General features: G+C 38.1%; 1 protein-coding gene across 1 annotated transcript; it reads left to right on the top strand.

The window, feature by feature from the left end:
* The first annotated feature begins 9,084 nt into the window (after window positions 1-9,084).
* On the top strand, window positions 9,085-14,099 carry LOC121759270 (cycloartenol-C-24-methyltransferase-like). Its single transcript, XM_042154806.1, has 14 exons — window positions 9,085-9,240; window positions 9,305-9,425; window positions 10,595-10,661; window positions 11,127-11,200; window positions 11,609-11,693; window positions 11,779-11,834; window positions 12,231-12,285; window positions 12,543-12,590; window positions 12,674-12,757; window positions 12,873-12,989; window positions 13,071-13,154; window positions 13,247-13,372; window positions 13,491-13,588; window positions 13,800-14,099. The coding sequence occupies exons 2-14, from the start codon at window positions 9,343-9,345 to the stop codon at window positions 13,861-13,863; spliced, it is 1,041 nt and encodes a 346-aa protein (XP_042010740.1). The 5' UTR covers window positions 9,085-9,240; window positions 9,305-9,342; the 3' UTR covers window positions 13,864-14,099.
* The last annotated feature ends 1,306 nt before the right edge of the window (window positions 14,100-15,405 follow it).

The following is a 15,405-nucleotide window of genomic DNA, read 5'->3' as shown; positions in this document are numbered from 1 at the left end:
TAGTAATACAAATTGTTCTTCCTCACACCTTTCAGCATCACCAATGCTCCTGAAGTTGCTTTAAGAATTCCATCTCGCATCATCACAACTAGGCCTTTAGATTCTAAGGCCCCCAATGAGATGAGATTCTTCTTCAACTGGGGCACGTACCGCACATCCTTCAAAATTCTAGTGGATCCATCCTGATTCCGTAGCTTGATTGAGCCTATCCCGGCTGTCTTACATGGACTGTCATTCCCCATGTAAACAAGTCCGCCATTGAGTTCTTCGAAATCAAAGAACCACTCCCTGATGGGACACATATGATAGGTGCAACCTGAATCCAATATCCACTCGTCTGGATGCGATGTTGAAGGTGAAACCGTCAAAGAACAATCTGACTCCGCATCATTTTTGCATTCAGCAACATTTGCATCTTGCGAAGCCTTTTCTTTCTTCTTCAACTTTGGGCAGTCTTTCTTCCAATGTCCTTTCTCATAACAGAAAGCACACTCATCTTTGGCAGCTCGCTTTTTCGATTTGGACCTTCATCTTCTCTCCTTTGATCGGCCTTGTTGACGACCTCTTGCAACTAATGCTGCATCTATAACTGCTTTGCCTTTCATTTTATCTGCCTTTCGCAATTCATGACTATACAAAACAGAACATACAGTATCTAAAGACACATTCTCTTTACCGTGGAGTAATGTGGTCTCCAGATGTTCAAATTCATCAGGTAGAGACGACAACAACATCAATGCCAGATCCTCATCCTCAAATTTCACATCTAAATTTAGCAGGTCTGCTACTAATTGGTTAAACAAAGTAATGTGTTCATTCATAGTGGTACCTGGTCGGTATTCAAATCGGAACAACCTTTTCTTCATAAGGAGCTTATTCTGACCACTCTTCTTCAGAAATTTGTCCTCCAGTGTCTTCCACAATCTATGTGCAGAAGTCTCATTCTTGACAGCATACTTCTGCTCCATGGACAGACACGACCGAATTGTTCCACAAGCTAAACGATTTATGGTACTCCAATCTTTATCATCTATATCTTCTGGTTTCTTTTCTTCAATGGCAATGTCAAGACCTTGCTGGAAAAGAGAGTCTAGAACCTCCCCCTGCCACATACCAAAATGGCCAGTACCGTCAAATATCTCCACCGCCAATTTCATATTTGACGGTGGAAACCTCGACCACGATGACGAAGAACTAGCCTTGTTTTCTTGATCATTACCCGCCATTACAGACTCAAAATAAAGTATTCAATATTACAAACAAACAGAACCAAGGACGAACCTTTGGCTCTGATACCACTTGTTGAGAAAACCGGGTAATTTTCTCTCAAATAGTGAAATGAACCGATTCAGTAATTTCAGAGTTAACCCAATGGGGTCTACTCGATAAAATTACTTCTCCAAATAAATTCTTTGGAAAGACTGGCGAGGACACTGTCCCTCTTAAATACCAGATTCCTAACAGAATTTATCAGTCGGTGTATTTATCACAATATAAAACACCCAAAAGAACCGTACAAAACACTACTACCAAACCCTCAAATAATATTGAATACAATACTACTACAGAAAATAAACCCAGAAATAAATGCGGAGCAAAATAGATAATAAAGAAAGAACACACCCGGAACTTTGATAACGGAGTTCGGCCAAATTGCCTACGTCTCCGAGCACCCTCTGCAGAGCCCACTTATATATTTAAATGGAGAAGAGTAAAATTTTGGGATATTTACAAATGAGGGGGGAGTGCTCCTTTTATAGGCAGCCACTCCCTCCCAACTCCCTAACACCCACCGATGTGGGACAAGGAAATATTGACAAAGAGTCCAAGTTTGTAGGCAACAAACTTCAACACTTATTATATACACCATATTTTTTCAAATAATTACCTTAAAAATTCTTATCAACAATCTAGAAACATAATTCTATAAGAAAACTAAGATTGTCTTTGACTTATATTTTTTGACCAAGTTACCTGGAACTTATTTTTATCATCCAAAAAGAATAACATCTTCAAATATTACATTCTATTTGCAAGACATTGAATGTCCTCTCAACATCCTTTCGTTCCGTCTCTAATCTTTGAGCAAATAATATCCTCGTTGGATCAATTGGATGTGTAATCGACTCTACGAGCACTAGCCATTTTGGATAAATCTCATTTGCCAAATAGTAGCACATTCAATATTGTCTGCGATTGGTAGTGATTTTGATTATTGGGGCCAGATCGACAAAATTTTCATCAAAGATCGGTGACCAATTAAGCATATTGATTTATCACTATTCCTCCAACCATACCAAAGAATACATGTTAGATCTAGAGCCACTGGTCAATAACAACTTCGATAATGATGGTCAGATGTTGTCCCATAAATTTTTTGTTGTAAGCACCTCTCCGTGACTCGGACAATTATTCCATTCTAAATGCATGCAGTAAACACTTCCTAGCATGTCGGGAAAGTTATGAACTCTTTCATGTAAATTCATTAGCAACTGGCATCAACAGTGGGGGGTCTTCCCAGACACGTGTCATGAAATAAGTCTCCACAATCCTGCGACAAAACTTCACACACTCATGCATCGTCATGTTCACAACATATAGGCACTCGTCACCCAATTGCACTTTTGCAATATCGAGGGCCCGTCCCCCCCCAATGGCATCAAAGCGTTGTTGAAAATATTCTTCACGTCTCGTCAATGTGTTTGCTATGCTAACAAATAGAGATCTACGCATATGAATTATATGCCGAAAAGTTGTTTTGTCTCTGCATGGGTGGTGGAAAAAATATTTCCCAACCAGCCTTGAGCCTTTCCGCAACAAATGCGTGCTCTCTCTCTCAACACAAACTTAGGGTCTGTTTGATAACAAAGTTGGGATATACGAAGATATGTAAAGTAACATAAGAAATGTTGGCTTTTTATCAAGATATGCCTTGATAAAGTTTTTTCGTCGTTGTTTGGTAGAAGATTAATTATCTTGATTTTTGTATTAGATAATACATGAAATAACATAATTACCCTTATTTTGAAATGTGTATATATTTCTTTTTTCGTACTACTACTTACTAGTGGTGCAAGTCTTTATAGTATAAACAAATGTAATAACTTAATTAGCTACTACTGTCAATCTAATCATGTAAATAACTACCTCCATCAAAGAATAAAATAATATAGTACTCACATTCATTGAAGAACAAAGCTACGCCCTCCCCAAAATTGAGAATCCAGAATCAAAAGAACAAAAAATATTATATCTTCCACAATTCAAGCAATTTTTTTTTAAAATCAAATATGCTCAAATTAACCACATCATCATCACTGCCTTGGAGAATCACAGAGAAAAATCGGCTGAACCATTTGAACAGAAAATCATATGGAAAAACTGGTCAACTACGATAGAAACTCAGGCCATGAATCTGAGGCTGCGGAGTGAAACACAATCCAAAAATTGAAAGGCCGCCGGGATCGTAAACACTACCGCAGGAGTATCTGGACAGTCGTCGTTACAGAGAAATTGGATGATTTTGCTGGTGGTATGAACTTAATAGAATAGAAGAGGGAGAATCGTGGGAGGAGGGGATCGGTGGGAGAAGGAAAGTCACGTGATGGAGAGGGTAGCATCGGAAATCCGAGAGAATAGATACATAACCCACCAATTTTGTGGGTTACATAAATGGGCAAAACAACGCACTTTTGGCAGGGCCGAGACGGGCCTTTCTCTTTTATTGGGCTTTATGTTAAGCTTTTCTTAGATACCAAACAAATAGAAATGTCAAGATATAATTCTTTATTTTGACATTACCCCATTATCAAACATGCCCTTAGTGAATAAGCATAATAGGCAAAACAACTTCAGAGTGATAAAATTTATGTTTTAAAAAAGATATTCTGTTGCGCTGTCCGACGACTGCAATGTAGCCATGAATTCTAAGGACTCAAAACAACAACATTTATATCACTGAAAAAAAACCTACACCATTAGTCGAGCCACATCAAGATTTTAGAAATAAAAAATGAACTCATGCTAATAATTTTTATACAATGCCAGATTGATTAAGATTTAAATCAATATCTATACATGCTATTATGATTTTTTAATAAAATTGAGAAAATGAGAAGATTTTATTTATTTCTGTAATAATTAGGAAAAGTGAAAGTGAAAAGTTTTTTAAAATAATAAGACTGTCATTATGGATTTTGAAAATTCCTACCTTTTTCTTTTTACTTATGGAGATAAGTTGTAGTATAAGGTTTTTATGCAAGGATATCCTATATTATTTGTCTATCTAACTTTTCTATGGAGATTAGTAAAGTTAGGACTTTTGTCATTTTTCTCCTTCAGAGCATCCATAACGGCGAGCCGCAGCTCGTCCGTCCGTCCGTGCCAGCGGCCCGGAAACACTGGCACGACGCTTTTCGATGCATCGAGTACGTCCGTGCCCACGAGCAGGCGACGTGGCAGGTGGTGATTGGCCAACGGCATAGCCGTTGGCAATTTGATTTTTTTTAAAATTAATTTTTAATTAGAAAAACTGATTAAAAATAAAAACAAAATATTTTCCCACTTCCCAAAAAATTATATCCGTTTTCTACCCACTTTTAATTTATTTTTCAATTTTTTCCCCCAAAAATACACATTTTCATCTATAAATACCCTCACTTTCACACCCAAAAATTCACACTACACTACACAATTCTCATCTACATTCTCTCATTTTCATTCTCAATCTTTCTTCTACTCCTACAACATAACAATGTCCGGCCACGATGATCACCCCGGGGCTCCCACAGTTGGAACCCCGATTGGTTCGGTTCACAACCGTTTCCTAGTCCGGAAATGGAATATTCAGCCCCTCCTCAAACCCAAAGTTCGGGAGTTCCGGGTGGCTACCGGCCTTACCCGATTGACGACCAAGATGCCCCCGAAAGGCAATACGGGTGGACACCCGAGCCCAGAGCGAGGTCGAGCGGCCCCTCCCAAACTCCGACTCTTCCTACCCTCGGTGTCCGCACACCGTACACTCCGGCGGAGATTGAGCAATTGTTCAAGGCGTTCTTGTCAATCTCTGAAGATCTGGAGGTTGGAGCGAACCAATCCGGCGATCATTATTGGTGGCGCATCTGTCGCTGGTACAATGAAAACCGGCCGGCGGGAACAATCGAGCGTAACGGGAGTATGGTGCGCAACGCCATATACAGAGCCAACGAAGAAATCTAAAAGTTCCAGGGGTATTACCTCCAGGAAGAGCGGTCGGCGGGAAGCGGCCGGAGCGAGGTCGACATCATCAGTTCCGCCTTGTCGACCTACCAATCCATGAACTACAAGCCATTCAAGTACCTCAACATTTGGCAGGAGACGCGGTCGCATCCGAAGTATAGGGGATGCGTAACATCCTCCTTTAGCGGCTCCTCCAAACGGTCAAGGTCGGTATCCCTATCCGACGCCGGCTCCGAAGACGTGGCTAGCCAGCTTGCTGGAGCTAACTTGGGTAGCCCTGACGCCGGCCAGAGCGGTTCCCAACGCCGACGCAAGGAAGGAAGAAGGCGGCGGCCAACTGCCGTCGCGCCGCGACTCCATCCGACGATCCTCCCGAACCCGCTCCCATTCCCGTTCCCTATGCGCCACCTCCACCCCCACCAACTCGTTGTGGGGGATTTTGGCCCAACTCAATATGGCCGATAGGTCAACTATGACCCCCGCGCAACTTTGATCGCACGAGGCCATAATATTGGGCCTCCAAAAACAATTGGGGGTAGTGCCGCCGGATGAATAGTCTTCCACGGGGGTATTTTTAGCCTTTAATTTGTATGTAATTTTTAATTTGTAGGAGTTTAATTATGTAATTTTTATTTTTTAGGATTTTAATTATGTAATTTTTATTTTTTAAGATTTTAATTATGTAATTTTTAATTTTTAATGTATTTTGTAATATTATTCCGGGTATTTTTAATGTATTTTAATTTTGTTGAAATGTTTTTATTTAAATTGAATAGTGGAATGGTGGGGCCCTTGTGCTCGTCCTTGCGGAAGAGCATGGATGTGGGTGTTGTGCTCTTGTCTAAGAGCATGCAGAAAAAGTGGGGCCGGACCCACATCCGTGCTCGTTGGTAAGAGCACGGTTGTGGATGCTCTCATTCTCATCCTTCTGTCCATTATCAACAATTTCGGTAGATAACATATAATTTTAATGTTAAATTAAAAGAGTAATTTTTTTTTGAGATTTGAAATATTATTATTTAAAAGTAAATAAATAAGAGAGGAAATATATTTTTTTCCTTTTTATATCGGTGGAGTCCAAGAAATTAATTTGGAAATTAAATGGTGGTTCTAACATAATCATAACTATCTGTTATTTATTACAGAAAAAGGAAAATTATTAAGAATTTTAAAAAATTGCTTATTAACTTATTACAACCATTCATTGAAGATCCAACACCAAAATATAAAAAACAAAGATAAATACAACTAATTAGGGTTTATAAATACAACTAATTATTAGGAACAAATTATTGAGTAGTTTATAATTTGCCTTACGTAAATTTATGAAAAATGACTCCATATTAATATTATTTTGTAGATATTCCTTAATTATTAAAAATTCAAATAATATAAAAATAAATTAATAGTTCATGCATTGCACATGCGTTACATGTGTTACGAAATTAATTGTTACTCCATGGTTAGAGAGAAAATAACATTGGTTTTGTTTAGCAAGTGTTCTAATAAGCATTTTTTTTTTCTTTCCATTTTAAATTAACATTTAATTGATTAAAACATGTTTTATTTTATCTAATTAAATGTTAGTACTATGCAATTTTTGTTATTAAAGTTTACGTAATGATATAGGAATCTATTTCCGTTAATTTTATTATGAACATTTAATCATTACATGAAAATTATATAGCTCGTGCGTAGTATGGAATATGATAGTAGTTTTTTATAAAGTGAATATAATTTGGGATCTAAGAGCATCCGCCGCGGTGCTCTCTGGGACGCACGGCGTCCGTGCCGCTGGCGCGGCACCTCACTGCTCGCCGCTGAGCAGGCGACGTGGCACGTTTCTATTCGCCAACGGATTTTCCGTTGGAATTTTAAAAAAATTTAAATCGAAAATAATACCAAAAATTTTTAAAAATATATTTTCAGATTTCCAAAAATATAACCCTTTTTTACCTTTTTTTTTGGAATTTTTTTGATTTTTTTAAAACCCTAAAACCATCTATAAATACACACATTCATTATCCATTTTTCACATCAAATTTATCTCTCATTCATCTTTTTTTCATACAACTCATCTACATCTTCCTCTCTCACTCAAACCCTCTCTAAACATGGATTTCACCGATATCATGGCTGAAGCGGAGCGCGAAGAACAAGAATACTATGAATAATATCGTGTCGCCTATGAAGCCTATGTCGCCGCCACCATCCCCGACCCTCCTCCTCGACCAACTAGATCAATTTGCCGCTACATACCTCGTGACCGGGAGGGAGCCAACGAAAGGCTCGTTGTCGACTATTTTTCCGACCAGCCGCGATTTCCGGAAGATTACTTCTGGCGCTGTTTTCGCATGTCAAAACGGTTGTTTATGCGTATTGTCAACACATTGTCCGTCCGTGCTGAATACTTTCAATCAAGTAGAGACGCAACCGGTCGGCAAAGTCTCTCGGCGTTGCAAAAGTGTACTTGTGTCATCTGACAACTTGCTACTGGGCAAACGGCTGACCTCTTCGACGAGTATTTGCATGTGGGTGAGTCAACTGGAATCCTATGCCTCAAAAATTTCTGCGACGACATTCGTTCTGCTTTCGGTGAGGAATTCCTTCGGGCACCCACCACCGAAGATTGTCAACGGCTGCTTCATCTTCACGAAACAGTCCACGGTGTTCCCGGTATGTTTGGCAGCATTGACTTCATGCATTGGAAGTGGGAGAATTGCCCGACTGCTTGGAGGGAGCAATACTTAAGCGGCCACAAAGGCGGAGGCTCAACGCTTATCCTTGAAGCGGTCGCCCACCGCTTATGGATTTGACATGCATATTTCGGTGTTGCCGGATCCAACAACGACTTGAACGTGCTCTATTTTTCACCACTCTTCAATGATGTTTTGAATGGTGTAGCACCGGCGATCGACTTCATCGTCAACGGAAATGCATACCACATGGGTTACTATCTCGCCGATGGTATCTACCCAAGGTGGTCTACTTTCGTGAAGACGTTCAGCAATCTGCAAGACCCGATACGGGTTCTTTTTGCGCAGCATCAAGAGTCTGCTCGTAAAGACGTCGAAAGAGCTTTTGGAGTCCTTCAAGCCTGATTCAACATTGTGAAGGCCCCGTCTCGACTGTGGTGCGTTAAGAATATCGCTGACATCATGTACACGTGTATTATCTTGGACAACATTATTATAGCTGACGAAGGAACGAGGGCGGCTAACTTTTACGATGAGGATGAAGCCGGAAGCTTAACCGCGAGGTCTCCCCCACGCCGAGGTGTGCATACGACGGTGGGCGAGAGGATCGAAACAAGACACACAATGCGCGATACCAGAACCCACACTGAGCTACAAAAAGACCTAATCAAACACATTTGGGCAAAATTCGGCCACAAATAGTGTTTTTTTTAATATTATGAATTTAATTATGTAATTTTTAGGATTTTAATTATGTAATTTTTAATTTTTAGGATTTTAATTATGTAATTTTTTATTTTTTAGTAATTTGTAATGATATAAGATATTTTTAATGCATTTTAATATTGTGGAAATGTTTTTAGTAATTGAAGTATTTAAATTAAATAATGGAATGGCGGAACCATTAAGCATGTCCTTACGGAAGGGTATGAATGTTGGTGTTGTGCTCTTGGGGAAGATGAGAGAGTAAAAAGGTAATAAAAGTGGATCCGGGCCCACATCTTATTAAGAGCACAGAGGTGGATGCTCTAAATCCGTAAAAAATGAAAATTAATAGTATTAAAAAATTAATTGTTGATTCTTTAGCGAATAATAAAGTGTTTGAAGATCTGGCCGGCAGATCGAAATCATGTAGACGCTCGTGATGGTTTGACGTGGCAAGCACACTGTATCTGATGCTAGTGTAGTGCTACACTCCAAATGCCTTTCTTGCTGTCACCTTTTGTACTCTCTCTACAGCCATATACTGCTATATTTCTCACCTCTTTATTTGTTTCCTTTTCTGATCTCAACGCTTTGTACTCTATCCAGCAGTTTTGGGCGTGAGGTGAGCTCTCCTGCAATATGATTTTTCTTAAATGTTCGCGGCACTCACTCGATTCTCGTCTCAGATCTTCCACATTCCGCTGCGGATTTGTGATTAACCACCATGTCCAAGGCGGGAACATTGGATCTGGCATCTGGCGTCGGCGGAAAGATTCAGAAAGATGACGTTCTCTCCGCTGTTGACAAGTATAACCCTCATTTCTCTAATAATGTTGTATGTCAAGATTTGTGTGTGTGTGAGATGCGCTGATTAATGAACTTGAATACTGACAATCACATGATTTCATTTGTTAATTAGTATACTTACAAAGCATCACAGCATTCCTTCCTCTGTTAAATACTTACTTCCAATGGCTTCTCATAATTAATTTTGTAGTCTAATTTCAAGGCAATTATGATGCCTCATTTTTCTAACATTCACTAGGACCAATAAAGCACCTCTCATTGTTGGAAAAACGGGCAGCCTGTTTTTTTTCTTCATTTTTCTTTTGTCTCCTAGTGACATGGTAGCTAGTAATGGACTTATAGGAAATCTGAATGTTTGGTTGGTCTGATATTGAGTGAAACATCACATCTTGACACATGGAAAACTGGTTCCATTTGCCTGGAATTTTCTATTCTTCTTGTTGTATATGGAATAATGAGAGTGATGGCGAACTATTCTATTTGCAAAAACTGTTTCTGTGAACCATTATTTTAAATTTATATGACTTGAGTAAACTGTAGAGGAAGCTAATGGAGATTGGAAAATTTATGCCCTTTGCTGTGTTCAATCTGTATTAGATGTTTTCACGAACCAGAGATTGCCTTTTGCGTGTGTGCACAACTGCACATGTGTGTTTAACTGGAGAGGAGTCAAATTTGCACAAAGATGCTAATTAACCCGAGTACTTCATTTTTGCCTTTTTCTTCTTTTGGCACTGCAGATGCCCTTGAGTTAAGGATGCATCCCTTGATTTAATACCGAACTATCAATGAATAACATGCCTAATCTTCGTGTTCAAGGAGAGAATGTTGTATTTAACCTGTATGATATGGATGTGATGCATACTATCCCGAACCTTTTCTTTTGATTCTAAGAAACCGTTCAACATCACTTTGAGCTAAATTTATTAAAATGCTTCTAGGCCTTGAGGGATAAAAAATCTGTTTTTTCACTGAAAAATAGTAAAAGTTATGAATTGTTTCACATGCTTCAAATAGTTTGCATATTGCATAGTTGTTATTTTAGAAAGAGTTACTAATGAACTTGCTCTTTCAGATTCTTCTGTTCTGTTATTGCATTTCTGCTCCATTGAATATTCTTTTATTTGTAGACCAAAGGTTTTAATGTTACTCATTTCTTTGCAAATCAGGTACGAAAAGTATCATGTTTGCTACGGAGGTGATCAGGAAGACAGAAAAGCTAACTACACTGACATGGTGAGATTTCTTATTTTGTCACTCTTGGTTTCAATGTTACTGTACTTTTTTTTAATACTTTTAATATTTATATATTGATCCATGATCTAAAAAGCTTAATACTAGAGCGTTTTGGCTATTTTGATGACTTTAAGCATCACTGACTTTTAGAAAGTGATATTGATGGTTATAGAAGTAGCGAGACCACGAGCTGTTGCATCTGTGTTCACTCTATTGTTCACTAGTTCTACTTTTGATATATAAAAGTTTTCACCTCCTGTGTTAATTGAGAGCCTCGCAAACTAATTATATTGTAGACAAGAGTTTCTATGTATTCCTCTTGTTGACAAGGGTGTACATAGGCCTCCTTTTACAAAAACACCTTTAGTTATGAGGTTGATTAATGGTGTTGAGATTATAAGTGTAGAGTACTTTGTTTTAGATAAAAACATTGCTTCAAAAATGACTTGGCCATTTGTTTCTCAGGTCAATAAATACTATGATCTCGTCACAAGTTTCTATGAGTATGGATGGGGAGAATCATTCCATTTTGCACCCAGGTAAATGATTTTCTGCATGATAATCACTTCCTTGATCGTGAATTCATCATATTTTTCTCAAAAAAGCAACCTTGTCTTAACACTTTGAAGTAGTACCATTAAAGAAACTACTGCATTCTCCAATTCCATACATCCTGTGAGTCCTAAGTAACAAGTCTGCAGTTGAGGTAAAAGTCTCAATATCTGGACCCATTGCTGACCTGCTGGTAGAAGGTGCAGTCAAATATGACTTTAATCCTGTTAATGTGATCATTTCTTGACCCATCAGCAATAAATCATGTTATTTTAAGCTGCCAAAAGTGCTATGTTACACTATAATATGTTCAGGCCTCAGGCCAAGCAAGTTTTAGATTCTTTAAATCGCATCTCGTAACAATGACTAAATCTGATTAATGTAATATCCGACAGATGGAAAGGTGAGTCTCTTCAAGAGAGCATCAAGCGGCATGAGCACTTCCTTGCTTTACAACTTGGCCTGAAACCTGGCCAGAAGGTGTGCTAGGCATCTTTTCTGAGCTATGGATGGACTTACATTTCTTCTGATTTAAATAATTGTGAAGTCTTGTCCATGTCTGTAGGTCTTGGACGTCGGATGTGGAATTGGTGGACCATTAAGAGAAATTGCTCGATTTAGGTGATACGAGAAATCAATTCACTCTGTTTTCATTTTGATAAGCCATTTTTCTCCCCACATCTTTTAGTTTAAACTAAGCAATTAATACGATGCAAACAGTTTCAGATTTTAAATCCAAAAGTATTCATTTTCTCCTGATGGACGGTTATGCAGCCATGGTTCTTCGTTTTCCATCCATGTGGTGGTGGCAGAAGTGGCTTAACTAACTATCATTATCATTTATATATAATAAGCATGTTGATTCTGTTTTGCTGTATGATCATTATGAAGTGTGAGATCTTGTTAGCTTGTTACCATCAAGATTTATTTGCACTGCAGTTAGATTTTGCACACTTGAACCCTACTTATTCTGTCAGTGCTCTGCTCAACCTCTTGCTTTGCATTTACGTCTTGCAGCATGACATCAATCACGGGTCTCAATAACAATGAATACCAGATATCTAGGGGAAAGGTATGTGTCTAATTCTATGCTGACAGTAAAATATAGTAATTATTTAATTGGATAACTGCATTTGTATCTCTACTATGATTCCATGTACCTGTGTTGAAGCACATTTTTCTGTTAGTTAAAACTTTACAGTCATACGTAGAATATGATCTCATATTATCATCATCATCATTATTTCCTATGGGAATCTCTAAACTAGAACTGCCTTTTCCCCCTTCTCCTTCCTGGGATCTCCTTTTGCATTTCTCTGGATGGTATAGGTGCTAAACCGGATTGCTGGACTGGACAAGACTTGTGACTTTGTTAAAGTCAGTAATGTTGGACTTGAAATCTCTATTCAATACTTATCTTGAAATTTTTAACTTGTCTAAGAATTTATGTTAAAAAACAGGCAGATTTCATGAAGATGCCTATCCCTGACAACAGCTATGATGCAGTGTATGCAATTGAAGCGACATGCCATGCCCCTGACGCAGTATGTAAATTGACACCCTCTTTATTTTGAGCTTGATATGCACATGTTTTGATATGAATGCCCCACTATTCTTACTAAATACTAGGGAGCGCCTTGACTTGCTACCTTCCTCCAGGTTGGCTGCTATAAGGAGATATACAGGGTACTCAAACCTGGTCAGTGTTTTGCTGCATATGAGTGGTGCATGACTGATGCTTATGATCCTAAAAATAAAGAACACCAGAAGATTAAGGTGATTAGTATTTGTAGAAATGCTTCTTAAAGTACGCTCCATCACAAATATCTTGGTCCATCTAAAATTCTATTTATACAGGCTGAAATTGAACTAGGCAACGGCCTCCCTGACATAAGGCTGACAAGCCAGTGCCTTGAAGCTGTAAAGAAAGCTGGTTTTGAGGTAAATAGCAAAATTTTGACACACCACTTGACTCTACTGGTATATGCCAGAAATTAAAATACGATAATTTAATAAATCTCTTTGTTCTAAAGGTTGTGTGGGAGAAAGATCTTGCAGTGAACTCACCTGTTCCATGGTACTTGCCCATAGATGCAAGCTACTTCTCTCTCAGCAGCTTTCGCCTAACAGCACTTGGACGTTTCTGTACAAGAAATCTGGTAATATTTCCGTTACTCCATGTTAAAGGATTAATACCTTGTGCTCAGTATTTGCTGTCTCATCTGATAGATTTTTGTAATGTTGAAGAAAGTTCCACTTTGATATTTGTCTGTTCAGGTGGCTGCTCTGGAAAAAGTTGGGGTTGCTCCTAAGGGAAGCCAACGGGTTCAAGCTTTCTTAGAGAAAGCTGCAGAAGGACTTGTTGATGGGGGAAGGTAAGATTACCATCCTTTACTAAGTATATAAAGATAGATGATCAAATAAATTCAAAATTAATCCGTCTGTCAGTGTAAATGATAGTATGTTGATCGGCACCTCAAGATCTCAAGCACTGATTACTTTTGGAGGCTTGATTATCATAATTTGCTTTCTCTGTTATCATATTTCCTCCTTTGGTGGCTGACACAAACATGCGTTAATCTTCAGGAAAGAAATTTTCACATCTATGTACTTCTTCTTGGCTCGCAAGCCCCTGAAGGAGACTGAGTAAATGCGCTAGTGATGGTAGGTATGTGCAGTTTGCCTCTCAGTTAAGTTTGGTGAATTCCAGATTTTGTTTAAATGGTGTGTGGTTCTCTACAAGCTATGATGTTATGTGGGGTTTGTTTTATTGTAGTGTTAACTACAAAACTAGTTAGGCTTTGCCAAACTACTTGTTTTATTGTAGTACATTACTTGTCATGACTCTGATTTAGTAATACAAGGGCTTCAAAACTGCATTTATTATATTCGGGAAGGGATGTACATACACATATGGTACTCCTAGTTTCTCATTCCATCACAATCAGTAAAGCAAAAATAAACATTTGAAGAGTGGTGGTGTGGAATACTAATGAATGGTGCCTAAGATATAATAATGTGATTGTGAGACTAGGACACAACGGTATAAATAATGAAGTTTATAGTATCAGCGAGAGGCATGACATCCTGACCGTTGCCGATGGTGGCGGCAGGGGTGTCGTTGTGATGGTTGTTGGAGGGAGGGTGGTAGTACATCCGGGCAGTCTGGGGGCAGTGAGATTGAAATCTGGAAACAATCCTGAAGCCCAGATCCAGAAGCTCCAAGCGTTTCCCCATTCCTTTTGCCCTCTCTTCTTTCTTGGTTAATGGAAAAAGGGAAATGGAGCAACAAACATGTTTTTGGTTATGCATTGCATATATTAATATTGGAAAGTAGGGAAGAGAAATACACGGCTGGAATTCCGGTTTCTGTTTTCTTCTGTGACACTTATTTGTAGTAAAGTTTCTAAATGTTCATTAATCAAATTTGGAATAAGAAAAAGTTAACTCACAAGATACAAAGGTTTTTCCAACCATTATCATGCAAAAATAATTAAGCTATGCTTAAAAATTTTATACGTAGCTTTCGTTATTTTAATATTTCGGTAAGAGCCTATGTGCTAATATATAAAATACAAAAATATAGTAGTCCCGTAAATTGGTTAATTCTTTATCTATATTTTACTTATCAAAATGAATATGTATATTGTTTACAAGGAATGAAGGAACAATACAACAAATATTATGGCAAAGGACGCAAAATTAGGGACGCAATCGCTTGGGTTGAAAATTTATTAGGGTGTCCACTATAAGAGTGTCCACAATGGTGGCCCTTGAAGGCCACCAAATGTGGCCCGGCCATCATTCGTGGCTCTCTTGTGGCCTTCACAATGGTAAATGCCACGAAATGTATAAAAACAATAGGGCCACGAAATGTGGCCCTCTCCAAAAAATAAAATTAATTTGTTTGCTTTTGTAATAATATTTTTTAATTTATGTCTAATAAATTTTATTAGTCTTTAAATTTATGATATTTATAAATTTAATTAAAATAAAATAATTTGGATTGTAAACAAAAAAAAATTCACAACCTAAAAAAAATGTAACAATAATTTCGTTGTATTATATTAAAATAGGAAAATTCACAACCTAAAAAAAATGTAACAATAATTTGGAATTGTTCATCGTCGGAATCCATAGTTCCAAGGTTGTAGAAATTGGAAGGAAAGATTGGAGCAAAATGGAAGTAAAA

Source organism: Salvia splendens, chromosome 12, assembly GCF_004379255.2.
Source record: "Salvia splendens isolate huo1 chromosome 12, SspV2, whole genome shotgun sequence".
Taxonomy (NCBI): Eukaryota; Viridiplantae; Streptophyta; class Magnoliopsida; order Lamiales; family Lamiaceae; genus Salvia; species Salvia splendens.
This window is presented reverse-complemented; position numbering and strand designations above follow the sequence as displayed.

What these genes read in the sequence shown, in the direction of transcription:
- LOC121759270 (XM_042154806.1), top strand. Translation starts at nt 9,343, where the DNA reads ATGTCCAAGGCGGGAACATTGGATCTGGCATCTGGCGTCGGCGGAAAG. An exon ending in GTTCTCTCCGCTGTTGACAA is followed by an intron (nt 9,426 to 10,594) that starts GTATAACCCTCA and finishes TTTGCAAATCAG; the next exon opens with GTACGAAAAGTATCATGTTT. An exon ending in CATGCCATGCCCCTGACGCA is followed by an intron (nt 12,758 to 12,872) that starts GTATGTAAATTG and finishes ACCTTCCTCCAG; the next exon opens with GTTGGCTGCTATAAGGAGAT.